This window comes from Sceloporus occidentalis, unplaced genomic scaffold, assembly GCF_023333645.1.
Source record: "Sceloporus occidentalis isolate IW3139 unplaced genomic scaffold, rSceOcc1.0.p SCAF_14, whole genome shotgun sequence".
Taxonomy (NCBI): Eukaryota; Metazoa; Chordata; class Lepidosauria; order Squamata; family Phrynosomatidae; genus Sceloporus; species Sceloporus occidentalis.
The window spans coordinates 13,042,209-13,061,549 of NW_028316994.1; the positions used below are offsets into that span (position 1 = coordinate 13,042,209).

Consider the following 19,341-nt stretch of genomic DNA (forward strand, 5'->3'; position numbering starts at 1 on the left):
GCCTCACCTTGGAAACAGATGTCAAAGCTTTCATGGCATTCTGCTCTCGTAGGGACCCTTCTTCTGTTCGACGCAGGATGTTCTAAGGGACAGAAACAAAATTTGAACAAGGAAAGGGATTTCAGAAATTCTCATTCTCACACAACAAAATGAGTGACCGTTACAATTTTCTAGCTCCCTGGAAATAAAAAAATATTCCTCTTCAAAGTGACTTATCTGTCATGGAACTAGACTCTAATTTTCATTGAATCATGTATCAGACTGTGTCTTTGGGCCAATCTCTTTCTCTGCCTGTCCCACCTCAAAGGGTGGTTGTAAAGTGAAAGAGGGGAGTATAAAGGTAACCGATAAATAATAACTTTGTCCTGCCAAGGACTGCATCCAAAGTCTCACCTCTATGAGCATCTTGATGCGGGTGATTCTCTGGAAAGGAAGCAACAGGAAAGACATAAAAGGAAGCCGCTGGCATTGGGGCAGCTCTTGGAGGCGGGTGACAACAGTAGCAAACTGGGGGTTCTTCTCCCTGAGAGGGAAGAGAAGTGGCAGGTAGAATCAAGAAACAGGATTTGGAGCTTTACCAAGCAGGACCTGTAATAAAATACTACTGTGTGGAATGCTCCTTAAGATCTTCCATTCCGCTCTCCTTCCTTCTGCCAGCCAGCCAGCCAACAGTCTCAGCATGCTCTGTCTCCTCCTTCAAGTTTTTTTCCCCTTCTACAAAGATTTTGAGGTTTTTTGGACTCCTGCAAACCCTGGCATTTCCCTAAGATTTTCACTACCACCAAAAACTGGTACAGAGTATATATTCTATATTGTCATGTAAAGTGGGCCCCTGGTATCCACGGAGGTTTTGTTCTAGGGTCCTCTGTGGATACCAAAATCCGTGGATGCTCAAGTGCCATTAAATACAACGGCATAGTGAAATGGTGTTCCCTATATAAAATAGCAAAATCAAATTTGCTTTCTGGATTTTTTAAAAAATATTTTCAATCCATGGATGGTTAAATCTGTGGATAAAGATATCAATGGATATTGACAGCTGACTGTAATAACAAACATAATTCTCCAAGTGCCAGTCCTTAGGTGGTCGTAATTGCACCGTCACAGTATCTTTGTCTTGACCTTCTTATTTTTATGACTTGACTATTTTCATGCTGTTTTTAATCAAATGTATGGCTTTATGCAGGTCAGGAACCAACAGTGTGGCTCCACCGAGAGAACTACTTTTTCCAGCAGAACTGCGGGAGGGAGACTTTTCCCCAACTATAGCCTTCCATGTGCCCTCAGAATCTCCAGAAAGCTTGGAAACCCTCTGAAACAGGTTTTGGGGAAGCTTGGGAACTACTGTACTTGAGCAGAGGAGGGCAGAGGAGAAAAGTCCCATCATATAACAGATGGTCATTCTTGACTGCATTTTGGTTGTTAGACTATTATCAGTATTAATACTAGTACTATTAGTACTAGTAGTATTAACGCTAATACTATTATTAATATTCAAAGATATAGCTGTGTTAGTCTGCAGAATCAGTTGTGGAGAGATCTTGTAGCACCTTTGAGACTAACTGAGAGAAAGAAATTGGCAGCACGAGCTTTCGTAGACTAAAGTCTACTTCCTCAGATGCATTCACAGCTGAGGAAGTAGACTTTAGTCTACGAAAGCTCATGCTGCCAATTTCTTTCTTTCAGTTAGTCTCAAAGGTGCTACAAGTTCTCTCTACGACTATTATTAGTATTAACATTATTGATACCCTGCTTCTCCCCCTCCCCCCAAATCCGGAGCGCGAGCCAGTCAGTAGTGCAGGGGCCTGGGAGAAATAAATATGTTACAATAACTTACACAACAGAAATATTTAAATCTTAAAGTAAAATGTTTCAGCGTCTTCCTCTTTGAGCTGTTCTGATCTAAATCAAAGAAGGCTGTAGTAACCAAGAGATAAGCATAGAGAGAATGGAATATTCCAAAATGTATTTAAGACCTCAGTTATTTCTGGTGTGCTACTCATTGTAACTGATACATAGTTTAAGCAATGAACTGCATTCCTCTGAGATCCAGAACAAACTTGCCTGGAATGCCATTTGATGATTTAAATATCTCTCTTACTCTCTTCCAGTCGCCCTTTCTGACTATGGGCTTCCCAGAGGTATCTTTTTGTTCACTGTGCAAAGCAAGATGTTGGATCTAGCAAGGCAGATCTTACACACTTAGGAGAGAGAAAGGGAAAAGAGGAAACACTGACACTATGGAGATTATAACATGAAGGACTTCTCATCCCTCGCTTGTCATTGTTCCGTCCTATTCACTCAATCACGGGTAGGATTTTCACATGTCCAGGAAGCATGAATGACAGCAATTTCCCCATCAATGAAAAGGGATGCTCTAACAACAATTCAAAGGCACAGCAGTGGTGACACAGAGACGATGACACTATTCTCTCATTTTAATTGCACTTTAAAAGCCTTGTGTGATAATGCCTCAAATCAAAAGGTCTTTGCTGACAGATCAGTAGCTGTGTTGGCTGGAGGCTTCTGGAAGTGGTAACCACAAAAAAGAAAGTTAATTGTGTCCCAGGCTCTGGTCTTTCCCTCTCACTCACATGAGGGTGCTGTAGGTCTTCTCTTGGTACAGCTGATTGCGCACGTAGTCAATGTAAACAGAAAAGCTTTGCTGGGCATGTTCCTCCACGATGTCACAGACATCCGAGATTTGCAGGCTCTCAGCCAAGCGCCCTTCCAGATCCTGCAAGAATCTGCCAAGAGGATGGATAGGGACCATGAAGGAGCTATGGATAGGTAACTCATGGAAAACACAGACAAGAGGAAACTCGTTTCTGATATGCTTGCTTGCTTGCTTTATTTTCATAAACTGGCAAAACCAAAGAGGTTCTTTACAATTCAGCACCTTGTAGCTCCATTTATAACACAATCACGTTTTAAACTATATATTCAATTTGCAGTTATTTTGTAAATAAACTGGACATTTTATATACCAAACACGATGATTTTATGCCAAATACTGAATGCATTTTATCTTCATAACCATAACAATGTGACTTTCAACAAGTAAGGGTTATTATACTGCATTTAGGGGGGAAACTCCAATAGTTTGTTTTTTCTCTCTGAAAACAAAATCTAGAAAAAAATATACCGCCTGCCTCCATGGCTCCAAAATTTCCAGAAATTTTATATCTCTAGCCTGGAGGCAAGAGGGAAAAGGCAGTGCTGACCTTTCACTGATCTCCTTGACTTTACGGATGTTGGAGAAGAGGATCCGATGTTCACGCAAGAGGATTGTGGCTGCCATGTCTCGCGACTCCATAAAGTGCTCAATCAGAAGGGTCAGTGAGCGAAGGTACGAGGCCTCCGAAGTCACCACCTCAAAAAGGCTCTGGACACGGGGAGCAAGAATCACAGAATAGGATATTAATGGTAGGAGACGACAGAACCCATCATGGAGGTGGGGAAGAGAATTTTATTTGTTTGTTTATTTCATTTCAACTCATTTCATTTCATTTTATGCCTCCTTTCTCCCAGAAAGAGACCCAAGGGAGCTCACAAATAAAAACTTTTTAAAAATGTTACAATAACAGTTTTAAAAACAATTAAAACATCAAATAAAAACAGTATAAAATTACATACATTTGAAAACAAAAAATGAGCCGTAACTACAGCACACAGAGTCATATAACACAATTCCATATAAAAGCCACCCCACGATTATGTATTAAAAGCCTGCCTGAAGACTGCTAACAGTACAGGGATCTTAGCAACTTTTATTATATGCCTTCAACTTGTTTCTGACTCAAGACAAATTTATTATTATATTATATTATGTTTATTTATTTATTTATTTATTTATCCATCCATCCATCCATCCATCCATCCATCCCCAAACTGGGATTCAAAGCAGTTTAAAATTTTTAAAAAAGAGTGCAGCTAAAACATACAAAAAGTGAATGTTACAATGGAATTCACACAACTGAAACAACTGAAGCCTACACTTTAAAAGATAAAATGCAATTTAAAAGATTCTTTTTTTAAAAAAAAACTATTTTAAAAAAACCCTACTTGTTTTCCTCCCATTAACCTATTGCTGCATAAATTATTCTCCTCTTCCTCACTTTGTCCTCATGACAACCCAGTGAGGTAGGTCAGTCTGACAGGTGTGTGTCACTGTCTGAGATCATCCAGAGAGTTTTAGGACTATGTGGGGACTCAACCCTGGATCTCCCCAAGTCTCAATCTAATGCTCTAACCTCTATACCACAATGCTCTCAAGCTGCACAGTATTGAGACAGTCACTTTCTGACTCAAACATGATCAGGTAATCCAGGGGCCAGCATGGTTTAATGGTTTGAGTGCTAGACCAGGACACTGAGAGACCAGGGTTCAAGTCCCAACTCGGCCATGGAAACTAACTGAGTGAGCTTGGGCAAGTCACACACTTTCAGCCTCAAAGGATGGCAATGGCAACCCTCTTCTGAGCAAATCTTGCCAAAAAAATCCTATGATAGGGTTACCTTCAGATCTCCATAAGTTGAAAACAACTTGAAGGCACACAACAACAACAACAACAACAACAACAAAGTCCAGGGTGAGGTGAGGAAAACTTGGTTAAGTCACCTCTTGCATCTTCCGCTCCTCGGGGCTTATGTTTCCCAGAAGGCCACTCTCTCGCACAGCGGGCAACTCCTGCCAAAGCGTGCTATGAGGGATGGGACCTCGAGGTCCAGATGGTCCTTCACCGGGGGAAGGAACCCCATAATCCGAGCTGCTGAAACTGCTGTTTCGGGGAACTGTTTGTCGTTTGATCTCCTTAGAGATAACAGCCTGGCGATATGTTTGGTAAAGGGGTTCTGCAGAGGAGAGAGATGAGAATGCAATAAGTGTTTCAAATAGAAAGACAGATCCAGAGACCAGGGCTTACTTTATGCAAGGTCAATGTGCAGACCCAAATGGACACTAGGGCCAATCAAACACCACAGGTCTCTTTGGAAGCCCAATTCAGATACAGAATCAGAGAGTTGTAAGAGACCACAAGGACCATCCAGTTGAACCCACTGCCATTCAGGAAATCACAATCAAAGCACCCCAACAAATGGATATCCTACCCAAATCAATGCCTCATGCATTGGAGAGAAATTCTGAAGAGCTTGCAAAGCCATAGCCCTTGAGCATTTTGAGAAAAACAGCTCCAAGAATCCCACAGTCAACATGACTGTTCTTGGAGCGTCAGTCCTTAAAAAAAGAATGTTGCAAGTTCTGATGACACTTTTTCTTCAAAAAACCATCCTGAAGCTTTATTCAACTTTCCCAACCTCTGCCATTGCTTTATACATTTATCTCAAGCCATTTCTCACTTACCATCCTGGAGGTAAAGCCCCCAGTCAGGGCCCTTTGAGGAGAACACTGAACAGCAGCTGAAATAAAAGGGAAGCAAAATGAAATAAAATATAATATGGTAAGCAACCCTAAAAACAACCCTCCTGGGACCCTTTGCAGTGGGTTTGGGGAGGTGCTAGAGCTCTCTAGCTGAGCATTCTGAATACAGCTACTGAATAAACAGCAAGCACAACAGCTGAAGTCAAACCATAGTGCCATAAGTGTATATTGTGAAAAGGATGCTGGTCAGACCAAAGTCTCCCATTTGGAGCGTCACAATGAAATAAACCAGAGCCCAGAAAAGTAATTTTTGGGATGATAGCTCCCAGAATCCTCAATGGACATGCAGGCTGGGAGGTTCTGGAACCTGCTGTCCAAAAAAATTAACTTTCCCAAACTCTGTCTCCAGTATACCAAGCTAAAAGTTCTTTGCCTATACCTGCAAACCTATCCTATAAGTTTCTATGACCCCGCAGAGGGATACAAACATACCTGTCATTTGAGGTCCCCATGTCAGAGTCACCCAGAATAGGGGACTCATTTTCACATCCACCTGGAAAAAGAGAGATTTTGCAGAGTTGGTGAATGAGAGAGGAAGGGATGGTATGTAGTGTGAAGAAAAGTTAATCCAGTTACTACCATATCTGTACAAAAGAAAGGTATGTTTGATGAACCCACAAGAAAGTGAGAAACTCCACATGCAACAATCAAGTCTCCCGCTTTACCAAACTCTCATAGGAATGACATAAAAGAATTAGAGAATTCAAAACAAGCAAGTCAAATGACATTTTTGGCTGCAGAATTAATGCAGCTTGACACTGCTTTACCTTTCACAGCTACATCCTATGGAATCCTGTAAGTTGTAGCTTGTTGCGGCACCAGAGTGCTAAATACAGTTGGCCCTCTATATCCACAAAGTCTTTATCCACAGATTCAAGAATCCATGCCTTGAAAATATTCAAAAAATATATACAAATTCCAAATAGCAAACCTTGATTTTGCCATTTTGTAGAAGGAATACTATTTTGCTATGCCGCTGTATTTAATGGGACTTGAGCATCCACGAATTTCAGTATCCACTGGGGGTCCTGGAAGCAAACCCCAGTGGATAACAAGGGCCCACTGTATCTCACAAAAGTACAAATCCCAGAACTGCATAGCACTGAGCCATGGCAGCTAAAGTGGTGTCAAAATGCATTAATTCCAGTGCTTCCCACCTGTGTATGCCCACCCTAAAAGTTCTTTCCCATATAGAGTACAGACAATACCTTGGCAAGGGTCTTTGGCTATGGGTGAGCTCTCCAAGGGAGGTGGTGGCTGAGTCGGTGGAGGAGGCAGACCCTGAGGAAGCGGTGGAGGAGGCTGGGAAGGAGGAGGGGGAGTTGGGGCTACAGGCAACTGGAAGGAATTCAGTGTGGGGTGCTGAGAAATGAGGAAAGGTGGAGGTGTTTGTGAAGTGGGTGGGGGTGGTGGAGGCTGGGAAGGCGGTGGTAATGGGAGCCCTTCCCGCACATTAATAGGGGAGACATCGCCTGGAACATGGTTTGCCTCAAGTGGGTACTGGAGGGAACTCCTGCGGGAGAAGGAAGAAAGGCCCAAGGCATTGCGAGGCGGCTTCACGGGGGCTTTCGGGGGGATGGCAGGGGGCAAGGCCTCCCCATCCAATGAGGCAGGGGAACCTCCTTTGCTGCGCCGTGGCGGTTTGGGCATCAGAGGGGGGCACCGAGGTGGAAGAGGCTCGGCAGTCGAACGGTACCCCGTCAATATGACTCCCCCTTCAGTATGTCCATTGGTGGAAGGGGGTGGATCAAGGGGTTTCTTGCTCCGGGGAGAACGACGTGTTTTGGGGGGCCTGCCCCCCATAGATGAGGAAGAAGAGGAAGAGTTGGCAGGTGGGGTGTTGAGCACCAATATATGTTGGAAGAAGGAGCCTCCCTCATCAGCAGAAGAGGAGAGATCTGAGGCTGGTCCATCCTCGCCGTCTTCCTGCTCTGTCTTCTGAGAATGTGCTGGAACCCAGGCCAAAACCATGCCTGGCCGCTGTTGGTGGCAAATGCAGGGGCAGCCCAAGGGGCAGGAAGGAGGTAATTCTATGCCGTTCTGCTCCACTGTGCAGGAAACAGGAGGCTGGACATCCTCGGAAGGATCTAAGGAGACAAACAGAGACAGAAAGCTGTGAACACTGTGGGACATGTAGAAGACAGATGGAGGTGCCTTTATGTTAGGAGTGAGCAGGTGGAGTGGACATTTTAGATACAGTTGTCACCTGCTTTTAGGGAGTGTGTTCCACTATCAAACAGCTCATACTAACAGGAAGTTCTTCCAAATGTTGAGGTGGATTCTCTTTTCCTGTAGCTTGAATCCATTGGTCTCGGTCCTGATCTCTGGAGCAGCAGAAAACAAGCTTGCTCCATCCTCAATGTGATGCCCCTTCAAATATTTAAACAGGGCTATCATATCACCTCTTAACCTTCTTTTCTCCAAGCTAAACATCCCCAGATCCCTGTCTCTCCTCATAAGGCATGGTTTCCAGACCATTCACCATTTTAATTGCCCTCATCTGGACATGCTCCAGCTTGTCAACATCTTTTTTTGTTCATGCAGGATTCTTTCCTAGACCAGCCTGGAGATTTCTGGTGCTTCCTGGTGTTTTTTGATCTGATTACATCTGATATTGTGCAGACACATAGCTGTGTTAGCATGAGGAAGTAGACCTATTGTATGAAACTTTATGCTACAACCTGTTCCACACAGTCTCAAAGGTGCCACAAGAACCCTTAAGTCTGATATGCTTAGCTTCTGAAATCAGACTTAAGACTGTGTTCAGGGTGAATGGGGGCGGTTTTGAGAACAGGGTAGAAAAGAAAAGGGTTTACCTTTCCAAGCTCTGATTTTAAGACAAGGATGGACAATTTTTGCAACCTCATGCCCAGCAGCTAACTTCAGCATTCTCACCACCCATTCTACCAAGTTTGCCCTGCAGGTGGCACTAAAATCAGCACTTTTGTGGCCTGTAAACAAGATGCATGCGCAGGGCAGACACCATGTCTTTAAGTACAGTATGTAAAAATCACAACTCTCAGAAGCATAGTTCTATTCCAACAGCAATGTGAGTGTTCCCAGAACTCTTGGTTTACACTAGTGTAGTGGAGTCTCCCTCCTTGGAGATCTTCAAACGGAGGCTGGATGGCCATCTGTCGGGGATGCTTTGATTTGGATTTCCTGCATGGCAGGGGGTTGGACTGGATGGCCCTTGTGGTCTCTTCCAACTCTATGATTCTATGAGTGGTGGGCTGCTGCTGCTACAGTAGTGTGTCATGGTGGTGGAGGAACCCTGGTGAGTTCTAGAAATTCTCTCCAGCCACTGGGTTTTGCCCACTCCTGCTTTAGCATGATATCAAACTTCAAACAGACATAGTCAGTGATTAAGTTAACTTCATAACCAGATACCTAGGTACTCAGTCAAGGAGTCAGCATCCCTAGGAACTGTAGCTTTTGGATCACCAGCCAAAAAGAGGCACACTTCTGACCCTCATGCTGCAATGACAAGATCCAAGAATACATGCCCAAAGTTTCTAGCAGAATGATGGAAACAAGAAGTGACAGCGTGGGGTGGACAAGAGAAGTGAAAGTCAATATGCTGCACAATATGCAATGTTATGCATAGGTTTGCCAGGTGACACACATGACAGGCCTCTTGTCCCCTTAATGAGTGTGTACACTATGTTTCAGAGGAAGGAACTGACAAAACCACCTAGGAGTATTCCTTGCCTAAGAAAACCCTATGAAATTTGTGGAGTTACCATAGCCAAAAAGCATGTGAAGGCACACAGAAGGGGAAATTTCAACACCTGCTGAAATTCCCTCTTCTGCACAACCGTTAAAGGGTCAGGGGTCCTGTCCATATTTTGCCTGGCAATGAGTTGTTGTTGTGTGCCTTTAAGTCATTTTTCTTGGGAAGTTTCTTCATAGAGGATTTGCCATTGTCATCATCTGGGGCTGAGAGAGTCTAATGTGCCCAAGATCACTCAGTGGGTTTCATAGCTGAGTCAGGACTGAAACCCTGGCCTCCAGAGTCATACTCCAATGCTCAAACCACTACACCACACTTACTAGATATTAAAATAGACACACTTATGAACTCACATCTACTGGAAGTTTGCTTCATTTATGTAAGCAACATAAACAATCCAAGTTCCTTTGGCACAGAAGTACCAGAACAACTGGGAAGAAGAACCTCTGCCTCTCAGGCCAAATCCATATAAAGCTGGGGTGGACATTTAGGAGCTGTTGGACACTTTATTGAAGGCCACATGCAACCCATGGGACACATTTTCTCCTCCCCTTCAACCAAGAGTCCCCATATGGCAGACTGTGGGTACTGGGGAATCCCCTCAGACTCAAGCTCCTTCCCCAAACTGCATACATAACCGATGCATAGAGATTTCCCTTGAAGGCACACAAATGACTTGAAGGCACATAACTGTTTCTTGTAACAAGAAGAATGGCAAAAATGGTTGTTGTTGTTGTTATGTGCCTTCAAGCCATTTCTGACTTATGGTGATCCTAAGGCAACCCTATCGTGGGGTTTTCTTGGCAAGATTTGTTCTGACAGTTTGCCATGGCCTTCCTCTGAGGCTAAGAGAGCATGACTTGCCCAAGGTCACCTAGTGGGTTAATATAGATGAGCTGCATTTCCCTGCACACTGACGGGAACAAGGAGATGGGATTCATCTGTCTCACAATCTCCCTGATAGAATGAAGCTATCTTGAAGTTAGCATTTGGGCCACATGGCTGGACTCATCCCATACCTTCTCCTTTGGGTGAAGATATGGAGTGGGCAAAGCCAGCTCTCTGCAGATAAATATCATGGGTATGGAAGCAGCCACATCTCCTGTTTGAGGTTAGATGGGATTCATCCAGCATCCTCCAAAACCATGCATCACCCCTGTAGTCCAGGTTATAACTGTCATTGCAAGCAGTTCCAATACATAGCCTATAAATCATTTTCTCACCAAACACATGGACAGAGAGGAGATAAAAACCAAACAGCCACTAAATCTAAAAATCCTGATCACTTACTGGATTGCCCCTGCCCCTCCTTTTCCTCTGTGGTCGTCTCTGCTCCATTTTCGGTGACAGAGATGGGTGCTTCGCTGCAGTTCGGAGTGCTCTGGTTTAGCTTGCCAGGCTCCCCTTTCTCTGGAGCAGCTTGGTCAAAACGCACCACAATCTTCCGCACGGCACCCGAATTCTGCAGCTTGTGGAGGTGCCGCTCTTGATTATATGGGGGCTCAGCAACCCTAGAGCATCCCTCACTTGACGTCTCAGCTGTGGAGATCTCCGGGGGCAAAGTTGGAGTGGGACCCCGGCTCAGCCTGGCAGAGTCCGGCCGGGGGGGAAGATAGGGTCGTGGCCGGGTGGGCGGGCGAGGCTTGATGATTCGGGTGGGCTTCTGGGCCGGAGGGGTGGCCGGAGGCAGGGGGTCCATGGAGGACATCTTCATGGAGAGTGGGTCATTGGCAGTAGCTGCACCACCACCACCACCAATGTGACTTCATTTCCTGTGGGGCAAAAGAGCAAGACATAGTTAGCATGCGGGACTGGTGAAATCAGGAGTGGGCAACTTTAGAAAGCTAGGGGGTCTGCTTTAGCCCCACAAGAGAGCTTGGAGGGCTACAAATGCCCCCCACTGCAAAAAGAAACAAACAAACAAATTCACAATAAAACAGTGGGTCCTTGGTATCTGCTGGGGTTTGGTTCCAGGATGCCCTTTGGAGACCAAAATCTGTGAATGCTGAAGTCTCATTAAATATAATGGTGTCATAAAATAGTGTACCTTATACAGAATGGCAAAATCAAGGTTTGCTTTTTGCTAATTTATATTTTGTTTGAATAATTACAAGCCGTGGTTGGTTAGATCGGTGGATAAAGAATCCGTGGCTATGAAGGCAAGCTGTAACCAAAAACAGTGTTGTCCCTTAAACACCATCTAGGAGGGGTGAAAGCATTTCCACCATGATTTGGGGGGCCCTATGGGCCATTTGAGGCCCAGGAAAGTCCTTTTTTAACAATAAAGAAGTGAGCGGACATCACTTTATGTTCCCTTCCTCTTTGAAAAATTAAGCCTCTCTTTGGCTTAAATTGACCTGCAAGGAGGCAAAGGATATGGCAAAAATGTCCCCCACACAACCCAGAGAACATGTGGGGGCAAAAACCAAACAAGCCAACTCTGAAATAAAATTCAGTCCGGCCAGAGAGAGGAGAAGGAGAGGAGCTGCTTGGCAGCCATTTTGAGACCGTGTGCTTGAGACCGTGTGCTCGTTGCTGAAGGGGAGGAGCTTCTGTGAGTCACATCTGTGAGTCACAAGGGGGCGGAGCTAGCAGACTAGCTTTATATACCAACTTCCAGAGCCGCGCGCCTAATGGCGCGCGAATTTTAGTTTTCTTTAACTGAACAACTCTGCTCAAGTGGCATCACGTTAGAATCGGATATTAAAACAGAACCTTCCCTTTAAGTGTAAGATAGCAGCCAGTACATTCCTTTAAAGAAGTATTCCCAGTAGATTGACTGTTATACTCATTACTAAAGACTTTGCAGTATGGACAACAAGGGATCTGCTGCAGTCACCTGCAACTCTTGTGGGATGTTTCTTTTCTTGCCTACAGAAGTGGAGAACTTCACATGCACCAAGTGCAAGTTGGTAGCACTCTTGGAGGAGGAAGTGCAGCAGCTGGAGTCCAGAGTAGCTACACTTCAGCAGATTAGGGAACAAGAGGATTTCCTGGACACAATAGAACTGACCATCTTGGATGAGTACCACGCAGAGGAAGATGCTAGGGTGGAAGAGGTCACTTGCCAAACAGAGGAGGCAGACAGCTGGAGGAATGTCACAAAGAGAAGTAAGCCAAGAAGGAATTGTTCGGGGAGCTTGCAGCTAGAGAATCGATTCGAAGCTCTTTCCCTTATCAAGGAGGATGAAGAAGAGCAGCATGGACAGACTTCAGGGACGGAGCAGGGGAGCCTGAGAGTCCCACCCGAGGGAACAGTCGCTGCTAAGCCTCGGAGGAGGCGTGTGGTCGTAGTGGGGGACTCCTTGCTGAGGGGTACAGAAGCAGTGATTTGTAGGCCTGACAAGATGTCTCGAGAGGTGTGTTGTCTTCCAGGTGCAAAGATCCGTGATGTGACAGAGAGGCTGACAAGACTGGTCAAGCCTACTGACCAATACCCCTTCCTTTTGGTCCACGTGGGAACTAATGATACTGCAAGACACAGCATTCAGAACATCAAAAGGGATTACGAGGCGCTTGGTAGGAAGCTGAAAGGAATGGATGTACAGGTTGTCATCTCGTCTCTTCTGCCAGTTGAAGGGCATGGTCCAGGAAGGGAGAGGAAAATAGCAGATGTGAACAACTGGCTTCGCAGATGGTGCCGCCGAGAAGGATTTGGATTCTTCGATCATGGGCTGCGGTTCCATGAGGAGGGACTTCTTGCAACAGACGGGTTGCATCTCACGCCAGTTGGAAGAAATGTTTTTGCCAACAGTCTCAAGAACTTGATCAGGAGAGCTTTAAACTGAGTTCCGAGGGGAAGGGAGACAATATTAAGGAAGGCGAAAGGGATGGCAAAAATAGTCAAACTGACACAGAGGAAACAAGGCAAACAGTGCAAGGACCCAACAGTGGGAGGCAAAAAAACTTGCACAGGCAGCAAGTAAAAGGGAACCATGGTCTGCGATGTCTCTACACTAATGCACAGAGCATGGGAAATAAGCAGGATGAACTCGAACTCCTAGTACAACAAAGCAAATATGATATAATAGGCATCACTGAAACCTGGTGGGATGAGTCTCATGATTGGAATGTGGAAATAGAGGGGTATAACCTTTTTAAGAGAAATAGGCCAAACAAGAAAGGAGGAGGAATAGCACTATATGTCAGAGATATTTACACCAGTGAAGAGATCCTGGACATCAATCATGGAAGCCAGGTGGAGAGCATCTGGATAAGAATCAAAGGGGAGGGAAACAACAAGGATGTTACAGTGGGAGTCTACTACAGACCCCCAAGTCAGACTGAGGAATTGGATGATGCCTTTCTAGAACAGATGACCACACACTCAGAAAGGAGAGATGTAGTAGTGATGGGCGACTTCAACTACCCTGATATTTGCTGGAAGTCAAACTCAGCAAAATCCTCAAGGTCTAGCAAATTCCTCACTTGCCTGGAAGACAATTTCATGGTCCAAAAGGTGGAAGAGGCAACAAGGGGGTCAGCTATTTTAGATCTGAACCTAACCAACAAGGATGACTTGGTTAATGGGGTGCAAGTGGTGGGATCATTAGGTGGAAGTGACCACGTTCTCCTGGAGTTTGTAATACAGTGGAAAGGAGAAGCCAGGCATAGTCAGACACGCATCCTAGACTTTAGGAGAGCGAATTTCAGTAAACTTAGAGAAGTATTGAGGGCGATTCCATGGTCAGAAATACTAAAAGATAAAGGAGTTCAGGATGGATGGGAGTTTCTCAAAAGAGAGATACTGAAGGCACAATTTCAAACAGTTCCAGTGAGAAAGAAAAACGGGAGGTGTCTCAAGAAACCAGGATGGATGACTAAGGAACTTTCAACTGAGCTAAGTTTGAAACGGAACATGTATAAGAAATGGAAAAAGGGGGAAATCACAAAAAAGGAATTCAAAGAAATAGCAGGCATGTGTAGGGGTAAAGTCAGAAAAGCTAAAGCGCAGAATGAACTCAGGCTTGCTAGAGAGGTTAAGAACAATAAAAAGGGCTTTTTTGGATATGTCCGCAGCAAAAGGAAGAAGAAGGAAACGGTAGGGTCACTGCGTGGAGAAGATGGCAAAATGCTAACAGAAGACAGAGAAAAGGCAGTATTACTCAACACCTTCTTTGCCTCAGTCTTCTCAGAAAAGGCAAAGGGTGCTCAACCTGAGGATAATGGAGCAGAGGACAGAATAGGGGAATTTCAGCACAGAATAAGTAAAGAGATAGTAGAGGAACACCTTATTAATCTAAATGAATTTAAGTCTCCGGGACCAGATGAACTCCATCCAAGGGTATTAAAAGAACTGGCAAATGTAATATCGGAGCCATTGGCAATCATATTTGAAAATTCCTGGAGAACAGGAGAGATCCCAGCAGACTGGAGGAGGGCAAACGTTGTCCCCATCTTCAAAAAGGGGAAAAAAGAGGATCCCAACAATTATCGTCCAGTTAGTCTGACATCAATACCAGGAAAGATTCTGGAGCAGATAATTAAACAGAGAGTCTGTGAACATCTAGAAGGCAATGCCATAATCACAAAAAGTCAACATGGGTTTCAGAGAAACAAGTCATGCCAGACAAACCTAATCTCTTTCTTTGATAAAATTACCAGCTTGGTAGATGAAGGGAATGCTGTGGATATAGTATATCTTGATTTCAGTAAGGCCTTTGACAAGGTTTCCCATGACATTCTTGCAAACAAGCTTGTAAAATGTGGGCTAGACAAAGGAACTGTTAAATGGATCTGTAATTGGTTGACCGGCTGAACCCAAAGGGTGCTCAACAATGCTCCTTTTCATCCTGGAGGAAAGTGACCAGTGGGGTCCCACAGGGCTCTGTCCTGGGCCCAGTGTTATTCAACATCTTTATCAATGACCTGGATGACAGAATTGGGAGCATACTTATCAAATTTGCAGATGACACCAAATTAGGGGGAATAGCTAATACCCCAGAGGACAGGATCAAGATTCAAAATGACCTGAATAGACTAGAAAGCTGGGCCAAAGCTAACAAAATGAAATTCAACACAGAGAAATGTAAGGTATTGCACTTAGGGCGGAAAAATAAAATGCACAGATATAGGATGGGTGACACCTGGCTGAATGAAACTACGTGTGAAAGGGATCTAGGAGTCCAAGTAGACCACAAGTTGAACATGAGTGAACAGTGTGATGCGGCAGCTAAAAAGGCCAATGCTATTTTAGGCTGCATCAATAGAAGTATAGTGTCTAGATCAAGAGAAGTAATAGTGCCACTGTATTCTGCTTTGGTCAGGCCCCACCTAGAATATTGTGTCCAGTTCTGGGCACCACAATTCAGAAAGGACATTGAGAAACTGGAGCATGTCCAAAGGAGGGCGACAAAAATGGTGAAGGGTCTGGAAACCATGCCCTATGAGGAACGACTTAGGGAGCTGGGGATGTTTAGCCTGGAGAAAAGAAGGTTAAGAGGTGATATGATAGCCCTGTTTAAATATTTGAAAGGATGTCATATTGAAGAGGGAGCAAGCTTGTTCTCTGCTGCTCCAGAGAACAGGACCCGGAACAATGGATGCAAGCTACAGGAAAAGAGATTCCACCTGAACATTAGGAGGAACTTCCTGACAGTAAGGGCTGTTCGACAGTGGAATGCACTCCCTCGGAGGGTGATAGAGTCTCCTTCCTTGGAGGTCTTTAAACAGAGGCTGGATGGCCATCTGTCAGGGATGCTTTGAATTGGATTTCCTGCATGGCAGGGGGTTGGACTGGATGGCCCTAGTGGTCTCTTCCAACTCTATGATTCTATGATTCTATGATTCTATGATTCAGGGCGCTCCGGCCAACGGAAACATCCCCCAGGCTCAGGACTGGACTTTGCCCACTCTTGCTGTAGGTCTAGGGTGGGCAAACTGTGGTCCTAGGGTTACAAGTGCCCCCCAAAGCTCTTTTTGTGGCCCCTGGACAATCCCTTTGTTGACCTTTTTTTTCCCAGGGGCTCTTAACTTAAGAGCTCAGACTCTTGTGTTATGTCCTCTTCCAGTACTGGTTCATATTTTTTAAAATGCACACCTTTTTCAAAGGCCAGTTCTGATTTTCGTATTTGTTCCATTTTGCCATTCTGGGCAGCCCATGGAAGGTATGGGGGGGCCGTCCTCCCCACTCCACACCCCCCAACATGCCACAGTTGCCCACCTCTGCTATCAGTCAAGGATGGGGAACATTCAGTTTTAGAAAAGTTTTTTTTTCCAGGGGAGGCACATTCCTATAGTGAGCAGAGCCCAAGGCAAAAGAGCAGAACCAAAGATATCAGCATATTTTAGCTTAAAGCTCTCCCTGCCAGTAATTTAGGCTTAAAGGGAGCATTTTGACCTTTTAGAGGGGAGAAAAATACAGAGGAAAGTTGGGAAATTGCCACATGTTGTGGAAAAGGGAATATGAACATATGGAGTACCTTGCACAGCTGTATTGGAATCCTGGAAGGACTGGATTTGGCCCCAGGGCCTGAGTTTCTCCACCCTTGCTATATATGCTATACAATGTGGCCTGTCCACACGGGTGAAGGAATTGGTCGGGTGGCTCAGACTGTAAACTTTAAATTGTGGAGAGGGTGTTTGTGTGTGGACGTATGTATGCACATTTTTACATGCTTCCCCATATTAAACATATATACACACGCTCACGTCATGGTAGGGAGAGGAAAACTATTTTATTTATATCCCGCCTTTCTTTCAAACAGGGTTGCCAGATTTCAGGGCTTAGCCCTGAGTCATCGGGTTTTCATGGGTCATCTCTGAGCAGATGAAGCTGCAAACTTTCCAGTTCTGGTAGGATCGGTTCCAGGCAATAGGAAAGGCCTCTACCCAAACCTCCAGTTTAGCTAACAGAGTAGCAGATTGCTGCAATTTGCAAGGATTAATCAAGTTCTTAATAAAATTTGCAAGGAGTTGGGGAGAGGGATTCCTTTCCTCCTAGTTGTTTTCACTCCTGTGCTCACCCACCACTCTGCTTTGCATCCACTTTCTTTTTAAGGAGAACTGCACTTTGTGGAAGCTTCCAAGAGCATGGTTTTCTTTTAAAAAATACTGAGAAGGTGTGGCAGGGGATGATGATAGTGATAGTGGGTCTCAGTGTCACAAAAGTTGTGCATAGCAGGTGTGTTGCATGCAGCCTCCCATTCCTAGAGTCTTTTCACACCACACAATGACAGCATTGTAATTCCACTTTAACGGCCATAGATCCATCCTGTGGGATCCTGAGATTTGCAGTTTAGGGACAAATACACAAGATTCTCATCCAGAACTCTATTGCTTCCCAAACTAGAACGCCCAGGATTCTACAGGATGAAGCCGTGTCAGGGGAATCACAGTGCTATACAGTGGTCCCTCCACATTCACTTGAGTTAGGAGTGAAGGACACAAAAACAACAACAACACTATTCTTTTAACCCAAAAGAACACCTCTCTGGGAATCTCCAGGTCCTCCAGTGCAACTCTATGGTCAACATCTGTCAGAAACCAATCATAGAATCATGCTGGAGAACCTACAAAATGCCTAGAGAAGTGTTTTCTCTAGGAACTTCTAGGTTCTCCAGATCAACTCTATGGTCAACTTCTGGCAGAGTTGCGTGGAGTACCAATAGATTCCTAGAGAAAACATATTAATCAAAACCACAAATAATCAGATTTGCAAAAGTCAAAACTGCAAATGAGGAGGAACAGAAAAAAACAAAACAAAACAAAACTGGAAAACACGTATTCACAGTGGAAGAGGTAAAGGAAACTAAGCCCCACATGCTGTTGATGGTCGACAAATTTTATTATCTTAAAAAGCCCAACACATTTCGGCCTTGTCACAAATTGGCCTTCTTCAGGGGCTATTGTAAAATAAATAAAAGTACATTTATTATAGTTGGGCCAACTATGGTGGGAAAAGGCCTCTGATCTACACTGTCTGGCAACATCTCTAGCGTTTCAGTTCAGGGCCTCTTTTTCCCAATCGTTTCTGGAGTTAGTGGTTGAACCGCTGAACTATGCTCAGTACAGGCCAAATTGGGGAACCCTCGTCTATAATCAGAACAGCACTTAATAGAAGGGGCTGTGTGCATCTCTTTTCTTTTCCCCCAACTCCAGTAAGGCAAAAAACTCTCCCTGGCCAGTTGACTCAGCCTTCCTTCCGGAAGGATTCCAAAGTCATGCACACAGCTTTGGCACAGCATTCCCTCTGGCTCTGGCGTCATCCATCCTCCGGGGCTATGGCTCTACAACTTCATTCATTGTAGGCTCTGCACGCAAGACGGCACATCCTGCCCTCTAGGGAATTTGCACACGCGGCAACCCAGCCGGCTCCTAATGGCACCCTGGGCCAGCTGCCAGAGAGAAGCTCTCGGGCTTGACAACATTTGCCAGGGTGCGGTTCTCCTGATTGCCAGTTGGGCAAAATACCACAACAGGATTGCTTTGCCCAGTCACTTGGAAACTTGGAAATGAAATAAATGGGTTGTAGGAAATTGAAGAGAAGGGCTAGCCTTACCCCAGTACAGGTAAATGCTGGCTCCAACTACTTTGCACATAACAAGAGCATGGGCAGAGTTAACATTATGACCACCATGTTGCAGCCAAGGGTGCAGCTCAGCATTGCATTAATAGCAACACTTGGGGAAGTTCCTTGACCAGTGGTCACTGGCTGAGCAATTCTGAGAATTGTAGTCCACAATGGTATTTCCCCACCACCACCACCTTAGGTTAATAACATGTTTAGGATCAGCCATCAATGTCTCTCAGCAGCCCCCTGTGGGCACTGATCTACATAAGGATTTTGGAGGAATTTAATTTCTCTTCTGCATCCTTCTCCTACCAAAACCATTCTTTCCTTGAAAACTTCCATTAAAATGCTGTTTGCCCTTTAAGCATGGACCCAAGATGGGGGTCAGGGGGGCTAGCCCTACAAGACTCAGCTGGGGTGGCTGAGCTCCTTGTCAAAATTCATCAAAATTGGACCTCCAAGACTTCTATGTAGCTGAGCCTCTGCAGGAATAATAAATCAAAAGTGTGCTCAATGATCAAGCAGTAAGAAATATTACAATTGTTGCTATGTTGTTCTGATTTCCAAATCGGGTCCCAAAGTACCAGATTTTTACATTAGACTGGAGGCAGTAATTGCCATAAAGAATTCCCTCCACCCCATAGTTTGGAAGGAGCAA

At 44.8% G+C, this 19,341-nt stretch overlaps 1 protein-coding gene across 4 annotated transcripts in view; it reads right to left on the reverse strand.

The window, feature by feature from the left end:
* The window catches only part of LOC149304059 (rho guanine nucleotide exchange factor 19-like), a 57,192-nt gene that overhangs the window by 10,212 nt on the left and 27,639 nt on the right, over positions 1 to 19,341 (reverse strand). For all 4 annotated transcript variants that reach the window (XM_089480266.1, XM_089480263.1, XM_089480265.1 and 1 more), the window contains 9 exons: positions 10,463 to 10,944; positions 6,648 to 7,526; positions 5,872 to 5,932; positions 5,362 to 5,417; positions 4,621 to 4,853; positions 3,225 to 3,385; positions 2,595 to 2,747; positions 394 to 523; positions 8 to 82 (listed from right to left, as the gene is read on the reverse strand). In XM_089480266.1, coding sequence (XP_089336392.1) covers positions 8 to 82; positions 394 to 523; positions 2,595 to 2,747; positions 3,225 to 3,385; positions 4,621 to 4,853; positions 5,362 to 5,417; positions 5,872 to 5,932; positions 6,648 to 7,526; positions 10,463 to 10,886 — 2,172 coding nt within the window. In that variant the 5' untranslated portion in view covers positions 10,887 to 10,944. The remainder of the gene's footprint in view (positions 1 to 7; positions 83 to 393; positions 524 to 2,594; positions 2,748 to 3,224; positions 3,386 to 4,620; positions 4,854 to 5,361; positions 5,418 to 5,871; positions 5,933 to 6,647; positions 7,527 to 10,462; positions 10,945 to 19,341) is intronic.